Here is a 20,416-nt window from a genome sequence, read left to right as displayed (position 1 = left end):
TGGGCTTTGCGCCTTCAAATAGTCCACGTGCTGAACTGGTCTAGTACTCGGCAAAGTAATCTGATTTAATAGTGGTAAACAAAACTAAGTCAATTTATTGTGAGAAACATCAGGATATTGATTATAATCAGTTCAGCATCAAAAGATAAATAAACACTTACAGGTCACCGAAGAATATGAGAGATTAGTACTATGCAGCAATGCATTGGGCGTCTCGGTAGTGTAGGCGACATCGTCGCCGGTCTTCAAACGGTAGGAACGGGGTTCATATCTCATCCGGACCTTCCTCCCCGTATTGAGGATTGGCTAACCTCACTACGTGGTATTCAATAGTCAAGCTATACGGCCAGGCCGTTCTTACGAAAAAAAGCTATGCAGCAATGGAGAAAACTGTCCAGAAATTGCATCTTAGTTTATTCTCGATAACACTCAGTAAGTCCAGCCCTCAGGATTGGATGGTTCTCAAAAATTAGTCCTTTAATTTTAGTTTTAGAAACTATTGAGTAATCATGAAACGACACTTTCCCCTGAGTGAGCTCGGTTGTTTTGTTCCTTTGTGTTCCTTCATCCAAAGGCAAAATCCTGTCGATTGCAAGGGTCTTCATTGTGGGCAGACACCTTATCCTGGGTGTACCGAGAAGCTTCATTGTCAATCATTATGGAGTCCATGAAAGAATTTCTGCTCATGATGCAAAGCCGTGGTCCGTTTCCGTCTGCATCGGACCTCTAGGTGTGGTCTCTTTGTCTCTTCACACCGATTTGTCTGTCCCGATACTTGACCACAGCTTAACTCGGACCCTTCACACATCAGACAAACAAACAGTTCAAGTTGCGGGAAGGGTGGAGAGGGGATCACATAATCTCAGCTGGTTGTTCTCAGGTAAGCCTCGTTCGGAAACTTGCCATTGCCATGTACTGTGTCCAACAAAGCGTGTCGGCCTCATATTCTTATAACACCCTAGAAGATGATCCAGGTCGTGGATCTAGGAGATGATGTTATGTACTATGAGCATGGAATGATTATCGTGTGGATGGGAAAATGAGTTGTCCTTTCAATATATCAATCGTCAATCATTTTTAAAATGAATGTTTTTGTGTTGTAATCGGCTCATAAGGATCCTCGATTTGATTGAGAAAGTGCAAATATTGCTTGACAAAAAATTAAATACATACAGGGCAATGAAATTTCCATCGGGTGTGTTGCGGATTCGCAGATTACTACTGCAGCAGTTAAGATGGTTGAAGAGCATATCAAGCAACGTTTCGGAATACGAGAACCATCATATTGTGTACAGTCTAATTCTGAACACAAAACAAAGAGGTCTTGAACGTTTTGAAAATATTTTTTTCATCGCTGAATGATTTTTTCACGTGGTGGAATATCAGGTGCCTTGAATGTTTCGTTACATGTCCAGTGGTGCAAATTTGATGCCATTCCCAGCAGTGCTTACTGGCGACCCTGTACGACATCAGTGTGTTCAATAAGGCATTACGCCTAAACAGCTCCAAGATGTAACGATACGTGTGTGTGTGTGTGTGTGTATCAGTAAGATTTCACATAACATATTTAATGCCCTTGCTTCCATTGGGTCCTTTCTTCTATTTTGCGTTTTATATTTCTCTCCAACAATTCTTTTGTGTCCCTGTTCTTCTTATTGCCACAAAGGCGTCAGAGTATTTTGGAGTGTTCCTGTGAGGAAGACCATCCCTGGTAGCGAAGGAAAACGTACGCTTAAACCTGTGTGAATCGAATGTCACCGAGTGTCGAGACGGACGGACATGCTCTTCCGTGTTGTATCATTTTTTCACCTTAATATAATGTTTATGACATAAAAGTATGGAGCATGGGTAAGCCTGTTTTTCTTCAGCCGCCCTTGTCTTTTCCATTGGTGGAGCCGGCATATACGGAAGGGAAGCTGCAGCGTACCTGTACACACGCCAATTTCCCGTTTCGAGTAGACAGCACGAGGCAGCATTGTTCAGGTTTTACCACTTTTCTGTGAAACACATTCCTTCGGAAATGGAAGAATGCCGAGTTTTGTCTTCTAGTTTGCCGACTGTAGAATAGATGCTTTTCCTTTTTCTGTGTTACCTTCCGGTTTGAGTAGGGCAAGCGGGGTGATGGGACGGGTGCGGCGTGCGACAACAGTGCCATAAAACTACCTAAATATGTTATAAATTTTTCATGATATTTCCTAACGCTCTCGGGCACATTCGTGTATCCAGATTTATATCAACTCTCGTTTTGCTACGCTCTGATCAGCTCGCCTGTTTGTCCTGAGCGTCTGTACCATCGTGACCATCAACGACGGCGCATATGCCAGTCTGATTGTCTGTTCTTGCTCGGTTTGTGTATATGTGTGCTCGTATGTGCCTCCGGAAATAATAGTTATCCGGTTCGTGCGTTTTTGTACGTTTAATGGTGAGTGGAGCTATCCCACCAACTACCATTTCATCACGAATTTTATCCTCGACCCGAGACCCAACCAAACCGGATGACGAAACAGGAGACGTTGACTCGTTTCGGCAAAAATAAAAGAATATTAAAAACCTTAACGATTCATCAGAATGTAAGTGTGCGGTTGCAACCGGCTCTGCTTTGGGAGTTTCATCAACAAAAGGGTTTATGCTTTCCTTAGATCAAATCCTCACCGGATACTGTCGCCGGCTGAAAATGTTTGACAATACCGTATCAAGAACAAGGGGACTCTTTGCTACTGTTCTGCAAATCAATTGATGATTTTAGGGACATTATCTCATTCTTCTTGGTTTAACGACCTTGCTAGGTTATGCCGGCCATTGAATGGCTTACTAGACTTGTCTATACCACGTAGTTGGATAGTCAGTCCTTACTACGGGGGTACGGTCCGGATGGGGTATGAACCCCGGTCCAGCCGTATGAAAATCGATGCTGCTGTCACCTAGATCACCGGGCCGCCCGGCAGTTAGGCAGGCATTTTTTCATCCATTACTTGGTAAGCTTTATCGTTGGAGTGCTAAGTCAAGCCGATGATGTAACTACTAGGCTTAAACCATTAGTTTAGTGTCCAAATAATGCATTTGCTAATAATTCTAAGTATGAAAAAGCAATGTTATTTTTGAGCTGTACTAATGCTATTGTATTACTCTTATTTTTTCATTAAATCACTTCTTGAACTAAATGAATCCAGTTCCGTAATTAAGATGCAAAAGAAAAACTTCCAATGCATTGTAGAAAACAAGTTTGTTTCCCTTCCCGATTTATAAACTAATGCAAGCTTTCCATCAAAACCGCGGCCTTTCCTAGGGGGAAAAAAGCATGACATGGGCTGGAAGGATCAAAGGTTGTGTTTGGTGTAGTAATGTATGCCGTTCGCTAGTCGCACAGTGTCCGGATGTTGCAATTCCCACACAATACGGCATTGTGACTATTCAACGCTTACAACAACCCGTGCCCAATCTCGTTCTCCCCCTGCACTGCATGTCATCTCTAGGAAGATACCGCTTCTAGATACATCGAGCTGTTGTTCGTGCTCTGACGGTCCGCGGTAAAGCATTTCTGATAAATATTCATTCCCATTAGAAGGGTGTAGAACGGTCGCAACGTAACAGCGGCACCCAAAAACCATTTGCCCACAACCGGACACGCGCAGCGTCCTGTGTGTAGCACAACATGTGCGAGCGGGAGAAGCAGGACTCGGCGAAAATCAGAATCCGCGCACATCCAGGGGCGTTTTTAATGTTCACGGGAATGTTAGCATATCCGCAAGTTTGACGCTCTCCGTATGAGAAGGTGTGTGTTGGTGCTTTTGGTCCACAAATTGATATTTCGCCCAGTAGAGCTGCAGAGTGGATACAACGGTTGATAAAAAAAGTTCAGTATCGAGATTTTGCATAAATTTTGGTCACGACAGTCATTTTTGACAGGATTTGCTCGCAGAGTTTTGTGGTAGCTAGTAGCTTGTACGTTGTGAGCTCACTAGTCTTGATAAATGACCAATTGGAGCGTGCGTGAACAGCTGGCCATTTTCACAGTTATTTCAGAGGTTCCCCTGGTGTTGGTGGATTACGTTTGGTTGATCGGTTAATGAATAAACCAATTTTTTTAATTCATCACACAACAATTCTATATCGGATGTCGTTTGCTGATTCATAAAAGGATTTTTTTTCGCGCTCCATGTTGAGTCTAAAAAGTAAAGTTATTGCAAGATGTTCCAATTGTTTTTTGATGTGTTCTCAGACCCCCGCATCAAAACAGCTGCTTATCTTCTCGCTGTGGCATATTCTGGAAATCAACACACAACATGTGGAGGCTGTGTATGAGTCGTTGCTGTATAGCTAGCCGAAGTGTGTGTTTTTGTTTGTTTTGTTCGATAACAAAGCCATGGGCCGTCGTGATACATGGGTAAACGTTACATTTCTGGAATTCAATTAGCATTAAAAGCGACGTTCGGGTGCTCGTATAGGAGTGAATGGTTAGTTTGGGATGCTTTTGCGTGGCAACAGTTGAGAAACATGATTAGAAAACAGTGTCATTGCTACCTTATAAAAATGGCACAATTCAATCATCCAATTCCTGTTCTTCCAATTTATCATGTTTCAATTTTATCGCAAAAGTTTTAAGTCTAAGTAACAAATTTCATAATTCTTGCGAATACTTACTAATATTTCAATTCATTCTTTATCTTTTCTTTGTACAATAGGTAAGAACTTCCGGAGAGAGATGAAATGCTCGTACTCGATTGATAACACTGGTAAACTATATTGATTAGATATTCTTACTCGTGCATGTTTTACACTTCTTTACATGAAGCTTTTGAAATTCAATTTTCAATATCACTACTCTCCAACAGCAGCGCAGATAACAGCAACAAGAAACTAGTCATTGAAATGTTTTCTGTTTGTGTTATAACACAGTCAAAAACTCTTGCCTGATCATTTTGTTAAGGGCAGAAGCATTTTTATGTTTCTCTTGTTCTGCTGTGCAACACTATAATACTATCACTTTCTAGTATCGGTAATCTATTTTAGCTCTATCTTTTCCAGATGTTTTCTTCTACACTCTTTATTCTCTGTAATGTACATCTCCACAAAGCGATTGAACTGTCACCCTTTCTCCATAGCTATTTATCTTTAGGAAGCTGCTTTGTAGTTTCTCAATTAGTGCGCTGAAAAATTTTGATTTATTACTTATATCAGTTTATTTCGTAGTCGTAAGTTTCCACTTCCTGTTCCATCATGAAGTACTAGGCGTCTCCATCTGTGCAGGACGTTAATCATAGCGGAGTATTTTTGTGCATACTCTATGAAAGTTTGAATAATACATAATCTATTTAAAAAAAAAAATTATTTATCTTTTTTTTGCGTCATTTGAAACTTGCTTACACCGGCTGGTAATCTCTTCTTGTCCAAGTTGTCGCAGATACGAAAAGATTGATCGATAAATGTGGACACGTTTCGCTGTGGCGTTCGTGGTTATATCGTTTTGCTCTTGCATCCAGTTGGTATCAATGCTACATATTTACAATACCCATCCCTTACCGTTGACGAACACCGCGGGATACGCTTTTAATGAGAGACACACCAACCCTGCCGCCGGGAGGTTTTACCGGGCAGGTACAGGATCTAGCCATCGTTCTTTAGGGTTTTTGTAAAACGCTGGTGTCCCCCAAAGCGGAAATGGACCCTCGAACGATTGAGCCGCTTCGGTGGGTGTGTGTGTACATAATGATAGGCTATAGCAGGGGTCCATTTGGGTGAGCGAATAGGGCTTGCCGTGTAACATAGCGAACCACGCTATGTTAGCGGAAAGCTAGGTGCTAGCGGCTTTGCAGCAGAAGAGTTTGGGTAGCTATTTTGTAAGCTGATGCTAAAATTATCCTGCATCTCCCATTCGAACGCGAACATCCGGGAGTTCCTAGGTAGATGAAACATCAGGATAATAGTTGCTAGTGGCGTTGGCATTCAGACAAAGGGACAGAAATTGTTGTCGAGTTGTGCAGATCTTTCCGACCATTCGAAGGTTACATTCGATAGGGATTTAGTGTCCAGCATTGCTCGCGGACAAATGTTGCTTACCGTTCGGTGTGTGAGTCTTTGCACTACCACATGCTGGGCGGAAAAGCTGTTTCTTTACCCCCCCCCCCCCCCCCCCCTGTTCGGCTTCGGGACCGGCGATTGTATTGTGGACCAAGGAGCCCCCCGAGGCTTACGGCTGGATGATTTGCCGATTTTCAGCACATTGATTTGTACCGTTGGATGGATGAATGTTGGATTTCGAAATAGTATTTCTGCAGAAACGCGAATATCGCCCAGCGTTCTCGCTCCCGTTTCCGTTTTTTTTTGTGTTGTGCGCTGCTAATGCATATCGAAATGCTTCACAAAAACATCGCTTCACAATAGCTGCTCGATTCTGCAGTATTCGGGCCGATGGATGCTCCCGAGTTTGGGCGTGAACTAACCGGGTCCAGGATTTTGATATCATTATCATTAGTTTGTAACGCATCATTGCTAGCGAATGGAGTGAAGGGCTCGTGCCGTTTTGTGTGTGTGTGTATGTGGGTTGTGTGCATTTGCTGATGTTGCCTTTGGTTTGTCCGTCGTCACCTAACCCCACTGCTCCCGTAGGACTTGCTGCTGCATTAGTGGCTAATGGTGATCAAACAACTTTTTGCAACTCCACTCGTGAATGGCGCGGAGGACCAATGAGGGCAAGGCAAACCATGGCTTTGTACTAAATGCTCACGAAATTCATGAAAAGGCAAGTCCTCTTGAGCCCTGGTAGTGATCAAATGAAATGTAGATCCAGTTGTTGTGTACATACAACACACTGTTGACCCGCATCTAACGAAACGGGAAGGATATCTGGCGGTGAGATTCGGTGTAGCATCGTGGTGGTAATACTACGACTAATTTGGAAATAATCAACCCGCGATTAGGAAGCTTATATTCTTGGAACACATTGAGGGTTAGTGAACGCTATGAGCATAATCATCAGGTCCCTGATCAGGTCCCTTTGCAAAGAGACAATCCCGTAAAGGTATGCAATAGGATAAATAGGAAAAATCACTCTACGTTTTATGGTTAGTATTCTTTCATGCGCTTGTATGCACACGCTCGTATCTATTGTCGTCCATTCAAGGGAAACATCATACACACTGAATTCCGATTGCAAATGACACTCGCCTCTCCATTAACTTTCCACCACGGACAATCGATAATGGTTACCGGTGCTGAAAATTAGTGCGTGCCATCATTGTTAAACTATGGTTCGTCATTTGTAAACTGAATGAAAACCTCGTAACGGGGAATGTCATCTGATTTTCCAATACGTTTCACGTGCATTCGATATTTGCAACGATTGGCATCCGTGCAATGTGCCGCGTATGTTACGCTACACCGGGAAAACTGTTGATTAATAATTATTTCCCATTAGCTTTTGGCAAACGTGAAGTGGCAGGGTACAATATTCGATTGAAAAACTGGCCACCATTTTGTAAACTGATGTTCATGTGTCGTTTTCGATTGCTACACATTAATCTAGGCGGATGTGAGAGTCGGGTAAATTTTATCTTTCTTCTTTATCAATGACACTCAATTAAGAGAATCAAACCAAAAAATAGGTGGCGTACATCAAAATAATGTGTACGATTTATATTGTAGATTCCCGGTACAAGTCCAATGAACAGTTATGGCAATGCACTTTTTTCAGTTTTGCTGTTAAAACTTCCGATTTATTTGTACATTTTTCACCTACAGCAAATGCTTAATCTTCTTAAACTCTAAACTCTTTTCTCTATCTTCTCTCTATTCTCACCTATAAAGAACTGCTCGGCCTGTCAGAGTGATCTTCCTGCAATCTTCTCTTCTACTTAGTATCTCTAGTACACTTCAACTACTGTGTCTGATCGTAGCGTAAAACCTTCTTTCGTGTTATCGTCTCTACCACGATTCCTGTTTTCATAGTAGTTTTCCTCAACTACACGCCACGCCACAAGTGAAAGTTTTGTGTTTTACCATTTTCTTTATGTCTATCTCGTTTTAGCGGGGCCTTAATCTTTTCGAGGTAAGAATAATGACCAGGATTTAATGAGAGTTTTTCAGAGTGGTAAAAATGATTTGTATTCTTCGTGAATTGTTCTAAAAATGTTGTTCAAATGTGTGTTTTGGTGAGAGATGCGTAGCTCTAATTCTTTACCAATCAAACGATTAGAAATTAAACGTTTTTTTTTCAGCCACGTTCTTGATGTTTGCTGCCTTTTTTTCTACCATCCATCTTGTTAGTAAGGAGATGTTTTCTAATCCAACGGTTCCAGAAAATCCCGTCAATCGAGCTTTATACGCTTAGAAAAAGAAATTCCAAGACACAAATTGTTAAACGAGGGAAATATTCAAATAAGCGAACCTTCGTCCTATGGGTCGATTAAGTCCCACGGCTGTAGCATTTTGCTTGGTGGATGGCGGCAGCCATGATTTGCACGTGCCGTGGCCACGGATTCTCATTCAAATTTGCCGCTACGCCAAAAGTTTCGGTGGTGCGTTAGTTAGCGAGCGGCGATGCGCCAGCGCGTCATGTTTTATTTATGAACGAAATTGATTTCTTGACGTGGTGGTGTACTGCAACAGTTGCCCTTTACTGGTGCGTGTTTAAGAAAGCAAATACGCGGGGGTGATTTGTTAAGGGTTGAAACTGTGTATCAAACCTTCCAGCGACACTACCGGAATGCTTTTGAAGGGAAGTTTTGCTCGTGAATGTGCGAAACAATTTGAAAGGCGTTTGTTTGTTTGTTGAATTGTTTCGATTGGTGCTGGTCGGCCGTGAAAAGAATCCTGTCGGAGAGTTCTGTAATTGTTTTTCGAAATCAAACGTTTTATGCTAGATAAATAAAAAAAAACAAATAATGAATTGTTTATACAACTAATGATTTACAAAAGTACAGTAGCTTTTAAGTAAAATAAAACAAATGAGCATGAAGTATCTGCTTTGAATAAACGTCAAGATGATGGTTGTCCGGCGTGACAGACGGAAACGCAAAGCGTTTCCATATCAATTAGAATGAGAAATTATTTTTTTCTGTCAACCCATACCGAGGCACGTCAAACAAGAAAGCACGCGACAGCGGAATGGGACAAAGTTGAGCGTGGAATGATTGTACGAGCGACTCCACTTGTTGGTAACTGCTATTAGCGTAACGCAGAACGCATTCTCTTCAATTAATTGAACATGAATGAAAGCAATATTTGTGTCAAATAATTGTTAAATTATAGGTTGATTTATTGTTTCGTCAAAAGAGTTGATTTATTTAAATAGGTTTTTATTGTTAAAAATTGTTTTTTCATTTTCTTTGTATAAAGAAACGACATAAAATATGTTAAAAGTAGAAACACAGTTCTTCCGATAATAGAAAATTAAAAGAGTCTGCTTCTTTTTGCTCCCCTTCAACTTGGCCGCTGCAGTCTGAACTTTCGCAACACAGCATGAAGCTTCATTATTCTTTTCACAGCGAACCTAACCTGTCCCACTGTTTTCTGTTACTTCCACTGCAGTAATAGTCCACAACCACTTGCAGCAATATTTATTCATGGCAGTGCTTTAGTGTAAGGAGAGATTGCAATAAAAAAAACCCCACCCACACAGACTGAACTTTTGATTAATGAAACGTATAATGATAGCACAAGCTCTAGCTGGGGCGGTCGCTTCTGGGAAGTGAAAAGCTTCACTGTGCGTCATTTACACTATTTGACAGGAGCAGTACTATAATCAGTTGGGCTGCGAGTGGCTTGTGTGTAGTGTGAGTTGTGATATGAAGTTACTCTACTTTCCTAGAGGATCGATTACTTTCTACGTTGAGCGAATGTTCATTTTGTTCTCCGTAGTCAAAAGAATAATGTTCTACCATTTCTTTCCGTAAAATCGGAAAATTCTCTCTATTTGAGAATAATTGAAATTAGGTTACAAACACATACACATTTCACCTTCAAAAAGTCGAACGCATCCTTCAACTACACACACACGCACCGAACCCTTTACCAGTGCTAAACGAAACCCAAAATTTCTTCGCCAGAAATAGACGGTTTACGGGTTTCGGACGAGCAAATCCTCTTATAATAACAAAACAAATTAGCTTCTTACCTGGTCGCTTAACTCGGGAGCTTAGTGTGCTCGGTGGGCGGGTTTTCGGAAAATGGAAACCCAGTCTGTGACTGTGCATTCTCAAGCGGTCCCGTGCTTAGTTAGGGGATTCATCCAGACGGGACGGGATTTCAAGATTCTTATGCTGATTTTATCGTCGTTCCGTTCCGTGCTGTTTGCTCATTGCCGTATCATTTTCTTTGACGCGCTTTGTAAACCGATTGAATAGAAATATGGTTTCGGATTCGATTTTCCCCGAGCACTAGGAGGGGGCGACTGTGTTTCCCAATCGTTGCTTTGGGGCTGTTGTTGATAGGCATTCGTTTTATGAAGCAGAAGGAACGAATCGCATTAGAAAGTGATGTTTGAAATGAAGGGTAAATATTGGTTCATATCTATTTAACTATTTCTCTAGCGTTGTGCATCTACTACATGGCATTGTCGTTCGAGGGCATTAAAAGGAGTAGACGGTGCACAGACAGTGTGAGTAAAGGAAATCTGAATTGTAGAATAAGGAATACATCTTTGTACTTTACTCGCGCTTGGTGTAAGCCTATCATTGTAGTGTTACTTTGGGAAAACCCATTTGTCTGAACACATGTCCTAGAATTGCATGCTTCTTGGGCTTGTTAGACTAGTGTTTTGCTTGGTTGAAATCGATTAAATATGCTTCGGAGGTACTATATTTGATGAATGAATGTGCGGAAGTTGAAATTTGGGGCATGAAGATGGCTTAGGCATAGCCTTTTGTCCCTAGTCTTCATTTATAGAAGCTAGTTTCAATGTTTAGTTTTAACAATTGACAAGGAACTACGTATGATGGGTTGTGTGCTGTGCTGTTTCTCAGAGATAATTATTGATGTTGATTAATTGTCGGTGCTTTAGATAGCTCCCCGTATTAAGGAACAGATATTGCTATTTATGATTGCTTTTGATTCCGGTAGTATAGGAGGGAGTCGCGCCGCCGGTCTGGTACATTGATATCTTTTAAGCTTGACCTTTTAAGCCAAAGGAAAAAAATATCTTGTGCATCTTGAAGAATGAAAGATTTTTAGAGGTCCATTTTGTTATACTGTGCCTGTTCCTATTCCTACTGTTTCTATGCAGTGAAGGCTCGAAGAAGGTTTACAATTACAACACTGGACGTCATGAAACAGCTGGTGTAAGTGAGCTTAGTGCTTGATCTGTCGACGATATGGCAATTGCAAATATTACAAAATCAATCCATTTCCTATCGATCATCTGTGTCCGTTGTTGGTAGGCGAAGGGCAAAATCCCACTTGCAGCACACTGTCTGTATGTTTGCACTTAGGAGAAGACAGTAAGAAAAATTGATTCCTTTAGCAGGCAACATTCCCACAGTCACCATTGGTACAGCAAGGATGGAGGTGCTACATTACATGCTATTTGCCCCGTTCAACGGAAGGAGCTATTGCCAGAACCCGGGAAATCATCCAACGCCGGTATCGATGTATATCCGTCAGAAGATTGAAGAATGTAAACCTTTTTCGTTTGCCAACGCGCCTGTATGAATGTCTGTGTTTGGTGCCGTTCAAGCAGAAAAGGCAATATCACAATTCAAACATTTGCGCACGACGGAGAAACCCGGGCATGGAAGGTAAACCCCATTTGAGATGTTAAACTTTTCCCTCGCCGCTACGATAAGTCATGTATGTGGGTGTGTCTGTGTGTGTGTTGGTAAGTCTGTTTCCGGTTTTTCTACCAACAGCTCTTTTGGAATGGTTTGCTGTGTAAAGGCTTATCTTTCGGTTTTCACCGTTGCCACAATTCCGAACACACAGAGGTCCGTTGGAGAAAAGGAAACATGGCGCAAGGCAGACGACGAACCCTGCTGGAGCAAAATGTGATAGGACGCTTTGGTAATGGAACGGTTCTGTTGCAATGGTTGTTACCTAACCAGTGGACAAACTTTTTCAAACAGAAGAACTTTGCTTCGTGCCTTGCACGTACGTGCCTTAGTCAGGTGCTGCTGAATTGAACCCGAGTAATGGCCGAACAGCGTGCCGATAACGTCATGCGGGCTTCAGATGAAAGGAATCGTAATATCGAGTCTCTTATGAAGGCAAGGTTTGATTTTTTTTTTTCATTTCATAAATGACATGTTAAAATTTTCAACAAGTTCAATGGTACAATGGAAATCAATTGTTCCCAAAATGGTTCAAATTATGTGTGTCACTTGCGGGCCATGTATTGTTGACAGCGATAACATTTACCGATCATCTTTTACAGTTGAATTGGTTCATAAAATGGATAAATCAATTCCAAAATAGGCTGGGAAGGAGGAAATACCCTCACAATGGTTTGCAAACTGGAAAATAAATAAAAATGTCTAAGAAAAACGACTGTAAAAAGTATGTGTGCAACCCCAAAGCACATACGTCTACTCCCACGGGAACAAGCATCCAAACTACGCATCGAGTAGGAAAAGAAAAGCGTACAGTTGACGGGGGAAAAGTTGGTTTTCTTTATGTATATTTTATAGCCATTTTCTTTTACGAGTAGAAGCGCGCCCTATGGTAGACCTAAGTTAACTTTGCCACTTTATGTGTGCTTTAGGTGACGAATAAAACGGTTTTCCAAAGCAAACCGATGCGGATTTTGTTTACCCTGTTCGATTGGGTAGTGCTTCTATTGTTCTACGGGACACTTATGCTTACGTTGAGAGCATTTGTGTGGGTTGTGTGCGTGCGCTACCTTTTCATGCATGATTCCTGGTTGCGTTAGGCGTATGTGTTGCTTACCGTCGTATGCGCATTTAAAGACGATTTCCTTCCGTCAGTCAGGATCACTGGAAGTTCGGTGCCTTTTGCTTTGTATGCTAACTCGCGAATATTAAGGCCTGCCATGCAAAGACATTCACGGCAGACTACCCGGTTTTACTGGCTTGATGCTTTGCTTGACTCAAATCAAACAAACCTCACCCACCGGTCCGCCAGGTATGTTTTCCTACCCGCCCCGGTATCGATGATAGAAAGCAAACGAAAAACGTGGAAAAGCTTTTACACTTGACGAAAAGCCCCGGCTTCGAAAAGTGGCGGGTTGTGGTGGGTTTTGGTGCCAAAGGTTTGCCTACCTGTGGCTGTGATTGCTGATGTTTTCTTGCCTTATTACGTCGCGTTATCCTTTTCGTACCGTTGGAGCATGGAGGAGGCCTAACTTTATTTTGCGAAATAGACGAGCAAACACACGGCACGGGAAGGGGAATGCAAAACAATTCGCGATTGTGTGTGTGTGTTTGATAACAAGAGAAATGAATTTGAATGGCGCTTTTCAAACTGATGACACCCGCGATGGCTGTCGGAGGGAAAAGGAGGAAGGGCCGGCTTCCTTCTCCCCAACTTCAGAACATCCTAGCATTTCGAACCTTTATGGCCACATTTGTGGTGTGTTTTGTGATGGAATAGGCGGACCTTCTGACTGAAAGGCAACATTTGTGGGTAGTCTTTTTGGTGCAAAAGAGGTTTAAGAGGATAGGCTTGTGGGGGAGAGCGGGGGGATATTTTAAATGCTTTGCAAAGTGAAGCAGTACAAATGAGTTAACATGGATTAGCTTTCTAAAGCATGAAGCGTTTTTTTTTGGAATTGGAATGTCGCTAGATAGATCTTGGTTAGAAATAATTGAGAGTATTAAGATTATGCTCTCCAAATAATTGCATTCCACAAAACATAGAAGTTAGGGGATGTTTAGTCAATTTATTCTTGCTGAATTGAACTGAATTTAAGTTTATCATATCTGTGACTTCTTATTTTTCTTGGCTTAACGACCTCACGTCGTTAAGGTCACGCTGGCCATCGAATGACTTTCTAGATTGCTGGATACCACGTAGTTAGATAGTCAGTCCACACTAGGGTCAGGATGGCATTTAAACCCCGGTAAAGCCATTTGAAGACTGGTGCCGCGTTTTTAAATCATTATCAAATTCATCATTAACAAATTATGAACATTTTTTGGGTGATTGTCTATACCTACTTGCATTTATAAGTTTTCTGAAAAACACGTCAAATATCTTTTCGGAAAATATCCTCCTGTTTTGAAGACATTCTCGAGTAATTACAGTTTTTTAGGTTCTGAGTTGGCTTAGGTTCAGAAATGAAATTCAGACGAAGAATTTCAAATTTTACCAGTTACCGATTGTAGTACAACTTCATGCTTTGTCTATTCTACTATCTAATCTTATTTTAATGCACAATATTCGACTCAATTTTTTCGGATGGTTTGACGAATGTTTTGTAGCTAAGTTAACGTCAGGCAATTGTCAGGAATCAACGTTGAAACGCATTCCTCCGGACAGGGACGATGGAGGTACTCTCAACTTTTTAAGGTTTTTAGAGCAACATCCTCGTTCATACTTTCCTTCTTGAGGTGCTGTGACGGATTTTTCGGTTGAAAAAAAAAAACATCCGCCAATTATACTAGACCTGATATCAGCCAGATTGAGCCTCGTAATAGCAGAAAGTCTACGACGACCGTAGAAAAGTAGACAATAATTTGCATTTACTACAAGATAGGTTTTACCAGAGGCATCCGATAAGAAATCGGCATTATGTATACTGGATCCTGTACAACCCACCATATTCAACCAATTGTTAAACATATCTTTCATGTCAATTTTTATGGTTCGTAAACCATTCGTTTGCCACTTCCCGCATGTGAGAAAATGCTACACCATGGGGGAAAGTTACCATCTTTTAACACGCGAACATTGTAACTTCCGAAGCACAGCAGCGACGAACAATGTCCCGCGACAGACACAGCTCCACCGAGGATTTAATGTGTCATTGTGAATTTGTTTGTGCAAATCCTTCTAAAGCCTGTCTCCGGTCGCTTGTCATCACCGCGGATCGCGAACTAGCCGGGGTTCCGGTCCAGCGGATTTTCGGCTCTGTGTATGAGTTCCTGCTGTGCGAACCGTGTCCAGCTTTTATGTTCCAGCTTTGTTTCACCCCGTACATGATGAGGGAGGGGTTGCCAACACGGCGAGACAAATTCAGGCTCCACACATCGGCTTTCCAGTTTCGGTAGGGGTAAGTCTTTTTTGTTCCTGTTGTTATGTGCGATACGAAGCGCGATTTTATTCACGCGTTGTGTGTGCTCCAGCTTCCACTGACGTCTATAAAATAATACAAAAAATGCTTCTAGAAGGATTTTGTTTTGTATGAAGACTTTCGCTAGATTGTACATGATATAGAAAAGAACAAAATATTGTGCAGGATGTCAACTAAAGCAAGCAAAAACTCTATCCACTTACGTGACAAAAAAAAAAGATGAAAAGAAAACTCCCTTTCTGTGTCGGTGTAACCTCAACGCAAGTGAGGGCAAAAAGCTGGACACCAAAACCTTGGCCATTGCTGTACTGCGTCGTTGTCCCGCTTAAGCAACGTGATAAGTAGAATTTAGTGAGCGTTTTTTTTTCTTTTTTTTTGTGTTTTTTCATCGCTGTAAACCATGAACACGTGTACATCAAAGGGGAAATGCCGTAAAAATTATGCAAAATGAACTTAAATCAACAAAAGGGTAAAAATGTGTCGTGTGTGTATGTGAGAGGCAAACGAAAAAAAAAAAACTCAATTCTACACCGTCACAGTGAATATTCTGTGATCGGTGATGAAATGCTAATGGTAATGAACAAGTGAATCACTAATTTACTACCCTCGGGGGCACTACTTGTGAAGGAGAATATGTGGGTAAAAAATGCTACAGTCCAGGCGCTATTGTTTGAAAGACAAGCGCGAGTGGTGAGAAGATAAATATGTTAATCGTTCGGTACACACGTACCTCCGTGCCAGACAACTGACCTGTGACCTGCGAGATCTTCCGCTGGTATGTCCCGTGAGATCCGTTTATCCCTTTTGATATTCTATGCCGTGGATGCATACGGACCAACTGTGTGGATGGGGATAATATGGGGAGGACACCGTGTGGTACATGTAACTCCGGGTTCCGTAATAGCCTTCGTCGCTCAGTACAGAAATGGTCAATGATGAGATGGGTGTTGTTCACAATAACAAGCGTTTATTGCAGCTTCCCGCCGTAACTGCAATAAAAGCGGTGTTAGTGTGGACGCGTCCGACTTCGTGCCGAAAGAGAGCGAGAGGTCGTGTGAGAGAGGGATAAAATTAAGTAATAAATGCGTAAGCTGCCGTACTCGTTTGCTCACGCACTTAAGAACCAAACGATACGGTAAGCGGACGAATTTTTAGCCCCAGCTTAAAAACCGCAAAAACCGTTCTTTGCCAAATATTCGTTAACTTCCCTATCCGAAAAGTTTATGTTGGCTAAGTAGCCAACATTCTAAAAATTCGTATCGTGTCGTGGCCGGTTTTAATATCGCATTAAAACTGAGATTCGGGACGAAAAAATCAGCCATCGCAAAGTGATCGATACAACAACCCGCGTGTTCGCTGCTGAAGCCGGGCTCATCGACCTCACACTAAAACGACAGCTGATTAGGAGAAGGACAACGAATCCGTGTTTCACCGCATAAGTTCCATCGAAACCATCGAAACCAGTAACCATCGAAAAATAAGTGCAAGTGAATCGCGAGCTCATCTGTCGCACGATATGAAGCCGTCCAGCGTGAACCCTTGTCCCGAGGAGGATAAGTGCGGGGAATGCGGCGGAGCGCCGCACGACGATATGGCGCAGTGCTACGGATGCGAATTATGGTTTCACTTCGAGTGTGCGAATGTGTCGGTTGAAACCATTGCAGAAGATTGGCGGTGTCGCTCCTGCCACCCCCCGTTGCCCCCTAGTGAATCCTCAAATGCTGAAGATGCGTTTGGAGCCGTGACGCGAGAAATGATCGCCTTGAGACAAGAACTAAAGGACGGTCAAGAGAAGATGCGCCAGGAAAAGGAGGCAATGGAGGCGGAACTAACGCGCTTGTATTCACACCTTTACCAGGACCGTACTTGTGGAAAGTGTGACGAGACGCCGAATGACGAAATGTTGCCATGCGCTATCTGCAAGCGATGGTACCATTTTGTATGTGTAAATGTTACGAAGCAAATGGTGGATAAAAAATGGCAATGCTGCACGTGCCGCCCTCCATCGCGGCCCAACCTAGCTAACAATAGCGAGGAACTAAGCGCGGTTACGCGAGAGATGAACGCTCTAAGACTGGAGCTAATTAATCAGCAAAAGCAGTTCCACGAGGAACGAAAAACTATGCAGGATGAGATCAGTAGACTGTCCCATCGCCACGTAGACACCTATGATCATCAATGCCGCACATTTCGTCCAGGGAATCCAGATGCCCATTCAACGACGCGGCATTTTTCATCTCCAGTAGCCGCACACGAACTGACCCGTAGCCAGTTAGCCGCCAGGAACGTGGTCACCGGAAAGCTTCCTACCTTTTCAGGGAATCCGGACGAATGGAGTAATTTTAAGAGCCGTTTTGACACGACTACACGTATGTGCGGGTACACGGACGACGAAAACGCATTGCGGTTGCAAGAGTGTCTCACCGGGCGTGCATTAAGAATGGTGCAGAGACGATTGCAGGAGCCGGAAAACGTGCAGGAAGTAATGAGCACTCTGGAGAGGTATTTTGGACGCTCTGAAGTGCTTGTTGATGGAGTTATGCAGCAAATCCGTTCAGCTCCTCCTCCGAGACTGGAAAAAATGCAAACCTTGATCGACTACGGTGTATCGGTGGAAGAACTGTGCGCTACTATCAAAGCACGCCGGATGGAGGAGCAGAACCACAATTCATCACTTATGAAGGAGCTCGTCGATCGCCTTCCACCGTGCCTTAAACTAATGTGGGGTATTCATAAAGAGTCCAAACTAATTTCCTCTTCGTTACAGGAATATGGCACGTGGATGAGAACAATAACTAATGCGGCCGTATCCGTCACACCGCCACCACAGCAATCTACAAAAAGGAGCGATACAAAATACGTCAACACCCATACGGAGCCACGAACAAACAGACCACCTACGCGCGATGACTTTTCATGTCTCATATGCCAGAAGGAAGAGTGTCGAAGCGGGCCCGACTGTGATAAGTTGCTTTCGTCTTCTACAAATGAAAGATGGGGCTACGTGCGACGGTATCGCTTATGTAGAAGGTGTCTCTGGAAGCATCCTGGACGATGCCACATCGCATCACCATGTAACAAGAACGGATGTTCCATGTTCCACCATGAATTGCTGCACGGGGAGACTATCGCCCGCGACTCTATGACAACTTTCGCTCACAACTGCACTTCGGAAAAGTCCTTGCTAAAATACGTTCCAGTAACACTCTACGGCAACGGCAAGAATGTAAACACCTTTGCGCTTCTCGACGATGGTTCTTCCGTTACGCTGATGGACCACGCGTTGTTGGACGAGCTAAACCTGAAAGGCACCCTTAGTCCCATCTGCCTGAGCTGGACGGGAAACCAAACAAGAGAAGAGACCCGCTCGCATACAGTTGCCGTTTGCATCTCTGGCGACGACAAGGATGGAAAAAGGTACACGATGTCAAAAGTGCATACCATCTCCAAGTTAGCGCTTCCCACGCAATCACTGCCGTTACCAGAGCTAGCAGAAAAGTACGACCACTTGCAAAAGTCCAACGCTCGCAGCTATCACGAGGTAGCACCGCGGATTCTGATTGGTGTCGACAACTTCTTCCTGACAAGACCACTAAAAACAATCGAAGGAGCTGCCGGGGAACCAATTGCTACCAAAACTCGTCTCGGCTGGGTCGTTTGCGGCCCTCATGACCAGCTTACGAGCCAAAAGGACGCAGAATCGCGCGGTGTTCATCTATGTACATGCACTAAATCCGATGAAGATATCGATGCAGTGTTACGTGAAATATTTTCTTCGGAAAAGCACGAGACATGTCACGCCAATTCCGTTTTGTCCAAAGATCATGAACGAGCCTACGCCTTATTGGATGCGCATACGAAGTTCGTCGATGGCCGATTCGAAACCGGGCTGTTGTGGCGATCAGACAACGTAAGCTTACCAGACAGCCGACGCATGGCCTTGCGCAGACTGGAGTGCCTGGAAAAGCGATTGAGGAGAGATAAGAATCTTGCCGCGGTGATCAATCAGAAACTGGAAGAATTCTTGAAAAAAGGGTACGTAAGACGAATATCGAAAGATGAACTAGCTGCTACTCGTTACCATCCTAGGAAGTGGTATCTGCCAATATTTCCCGTTATCAACCCAAATAAACCCGGGAAGGTGCGCCTGGTGTGGGATGCAGCTGCCGCGGTGAAGGGAACATCTTTAAACACGAGCTTACTATCTGGTCCTGATCTGCTGACACCTTTACCATCAGTGCTTTATCGTTTCCGAGAATACCGTTTCGCTGTCGCTGCTGATATTAGAGAAATGTACCATCAGGTGGTGATACGCAAGGAGGATGAACATAGTCAGCGCTTCCTTTGGAGATGGGGCGACGCCGAACAAGAGCCAGAAGAGTTCGTGATGACCAGAATGACGTTCGGCGCAACTTGTTCACCAGCCAGCGCACAATACGTAAAGAACGTCAACGCTGATCGATTCATCGAAAAGCTCCCTCAGGCCGTCAGGTGCGTAAAGGAACAACATTACGTGGATGACCTTCTAGTTAGTACTGAATGCGAAGATGATGCCGTACAACTAGCTACAGAGATACAGTACATCCATAGTCAAGGCGGTTTTCAGCTCCACAACTGGCTTTCCAACTCGAATAAGGTCGCAGAAAAGTTTTCGGGAAACGTGGTACAGCAACGACACTTCCATTCGGATCCTGTGACCTGCGTGCAAAAGGTGCTCGGGATGTGGTGGAACCAGCAAACAGATACCTTCAGTTTCAAGATGCATCCCAAACGCGACAATGACATCCTGGATGGAGAAACGATACCAACGAAGCGACAAATCTTGCGTGTGCTCATGAGTATGTATGATCCTTTAGGTTTAATCGCTGGATTTCTCTTATACTTGAAGGCAATCTTACAAGAAGTTTGGAGGTCAGGAACTGCTTGGGACGAAGAAATTTCTCAAGATATGTGGCAGAAATGGAAAATATGGCTGACGGGTCTACCTTACGTGCAACAAATCGCCATCCCTCGCTGTTACCGACAAACCGTAAAACTCGATAATGCAAGCATCCAGTTACATGTGTTCGTTGACGCCGGTCTCGACGGGTACGCCGCGGTAGCATACTTTCGATTCCAACAAGATGAAAACGTGGAAGTTTCGCTGATTGGCGGCAAAGCAAAAGTGGCTCCCTTAAAATACATGTCTACTCCTCGAATGGAGCTTCAAGCTGCGGTTTTAGGATCCAGGTTGGCTAA

The 20,416-nt window shown here is 43.2% G+C and overlaps 1 protein-coding gene across 6 annotated transcripts in view; it reads left to right on the top strand.

Annotated features, from left to right (window-relative positions):
- Nucleotides 1-20,416, top strand: part of LOC126557414 (polypyrimidine tract-binding protein 2) — a 202,731-nt gene that overhangs the window by 55,729 nt on the left and 126,586 nt on the right. For 4 of the 6 annotated variants that reach the window (XM_050213185.1, XM_050213187.1, XM_050213184.1 and 1 more), the window contains exon 3: nt 8,024-8,044. The exons of the other annotated variants lie outside the window; for them this stretch is intronic. In XM_050213185.1, the coding sequence (XP_050069142.1) occupies nt 8,024-8,044 (21 nt within the window). The remainder of the gene's footprint in view (nt 1-8,023; nt 8,045-20,416) is intronic. 6 annotated transcript variants of the gene reach the window in all.

This window comes from Anopheles maculipalpis, chromosome 2RL (genome assembly GCF_943734695.1).
Source record: "Anopheles maculipalpis chromosome 2RL, idAnoMacuDA_375_x, whole genome shotgun sequence".
Classification (NCBI taxonomy): Eukaryota; Metazoa; Arthropoda; class Insecta; order Diptera; family Culicidae; genus Anopheles; species Anopheles maculipalpis.
This window is presented reverse-complemented; position numbering and strand designations above follow the sequence as displayed.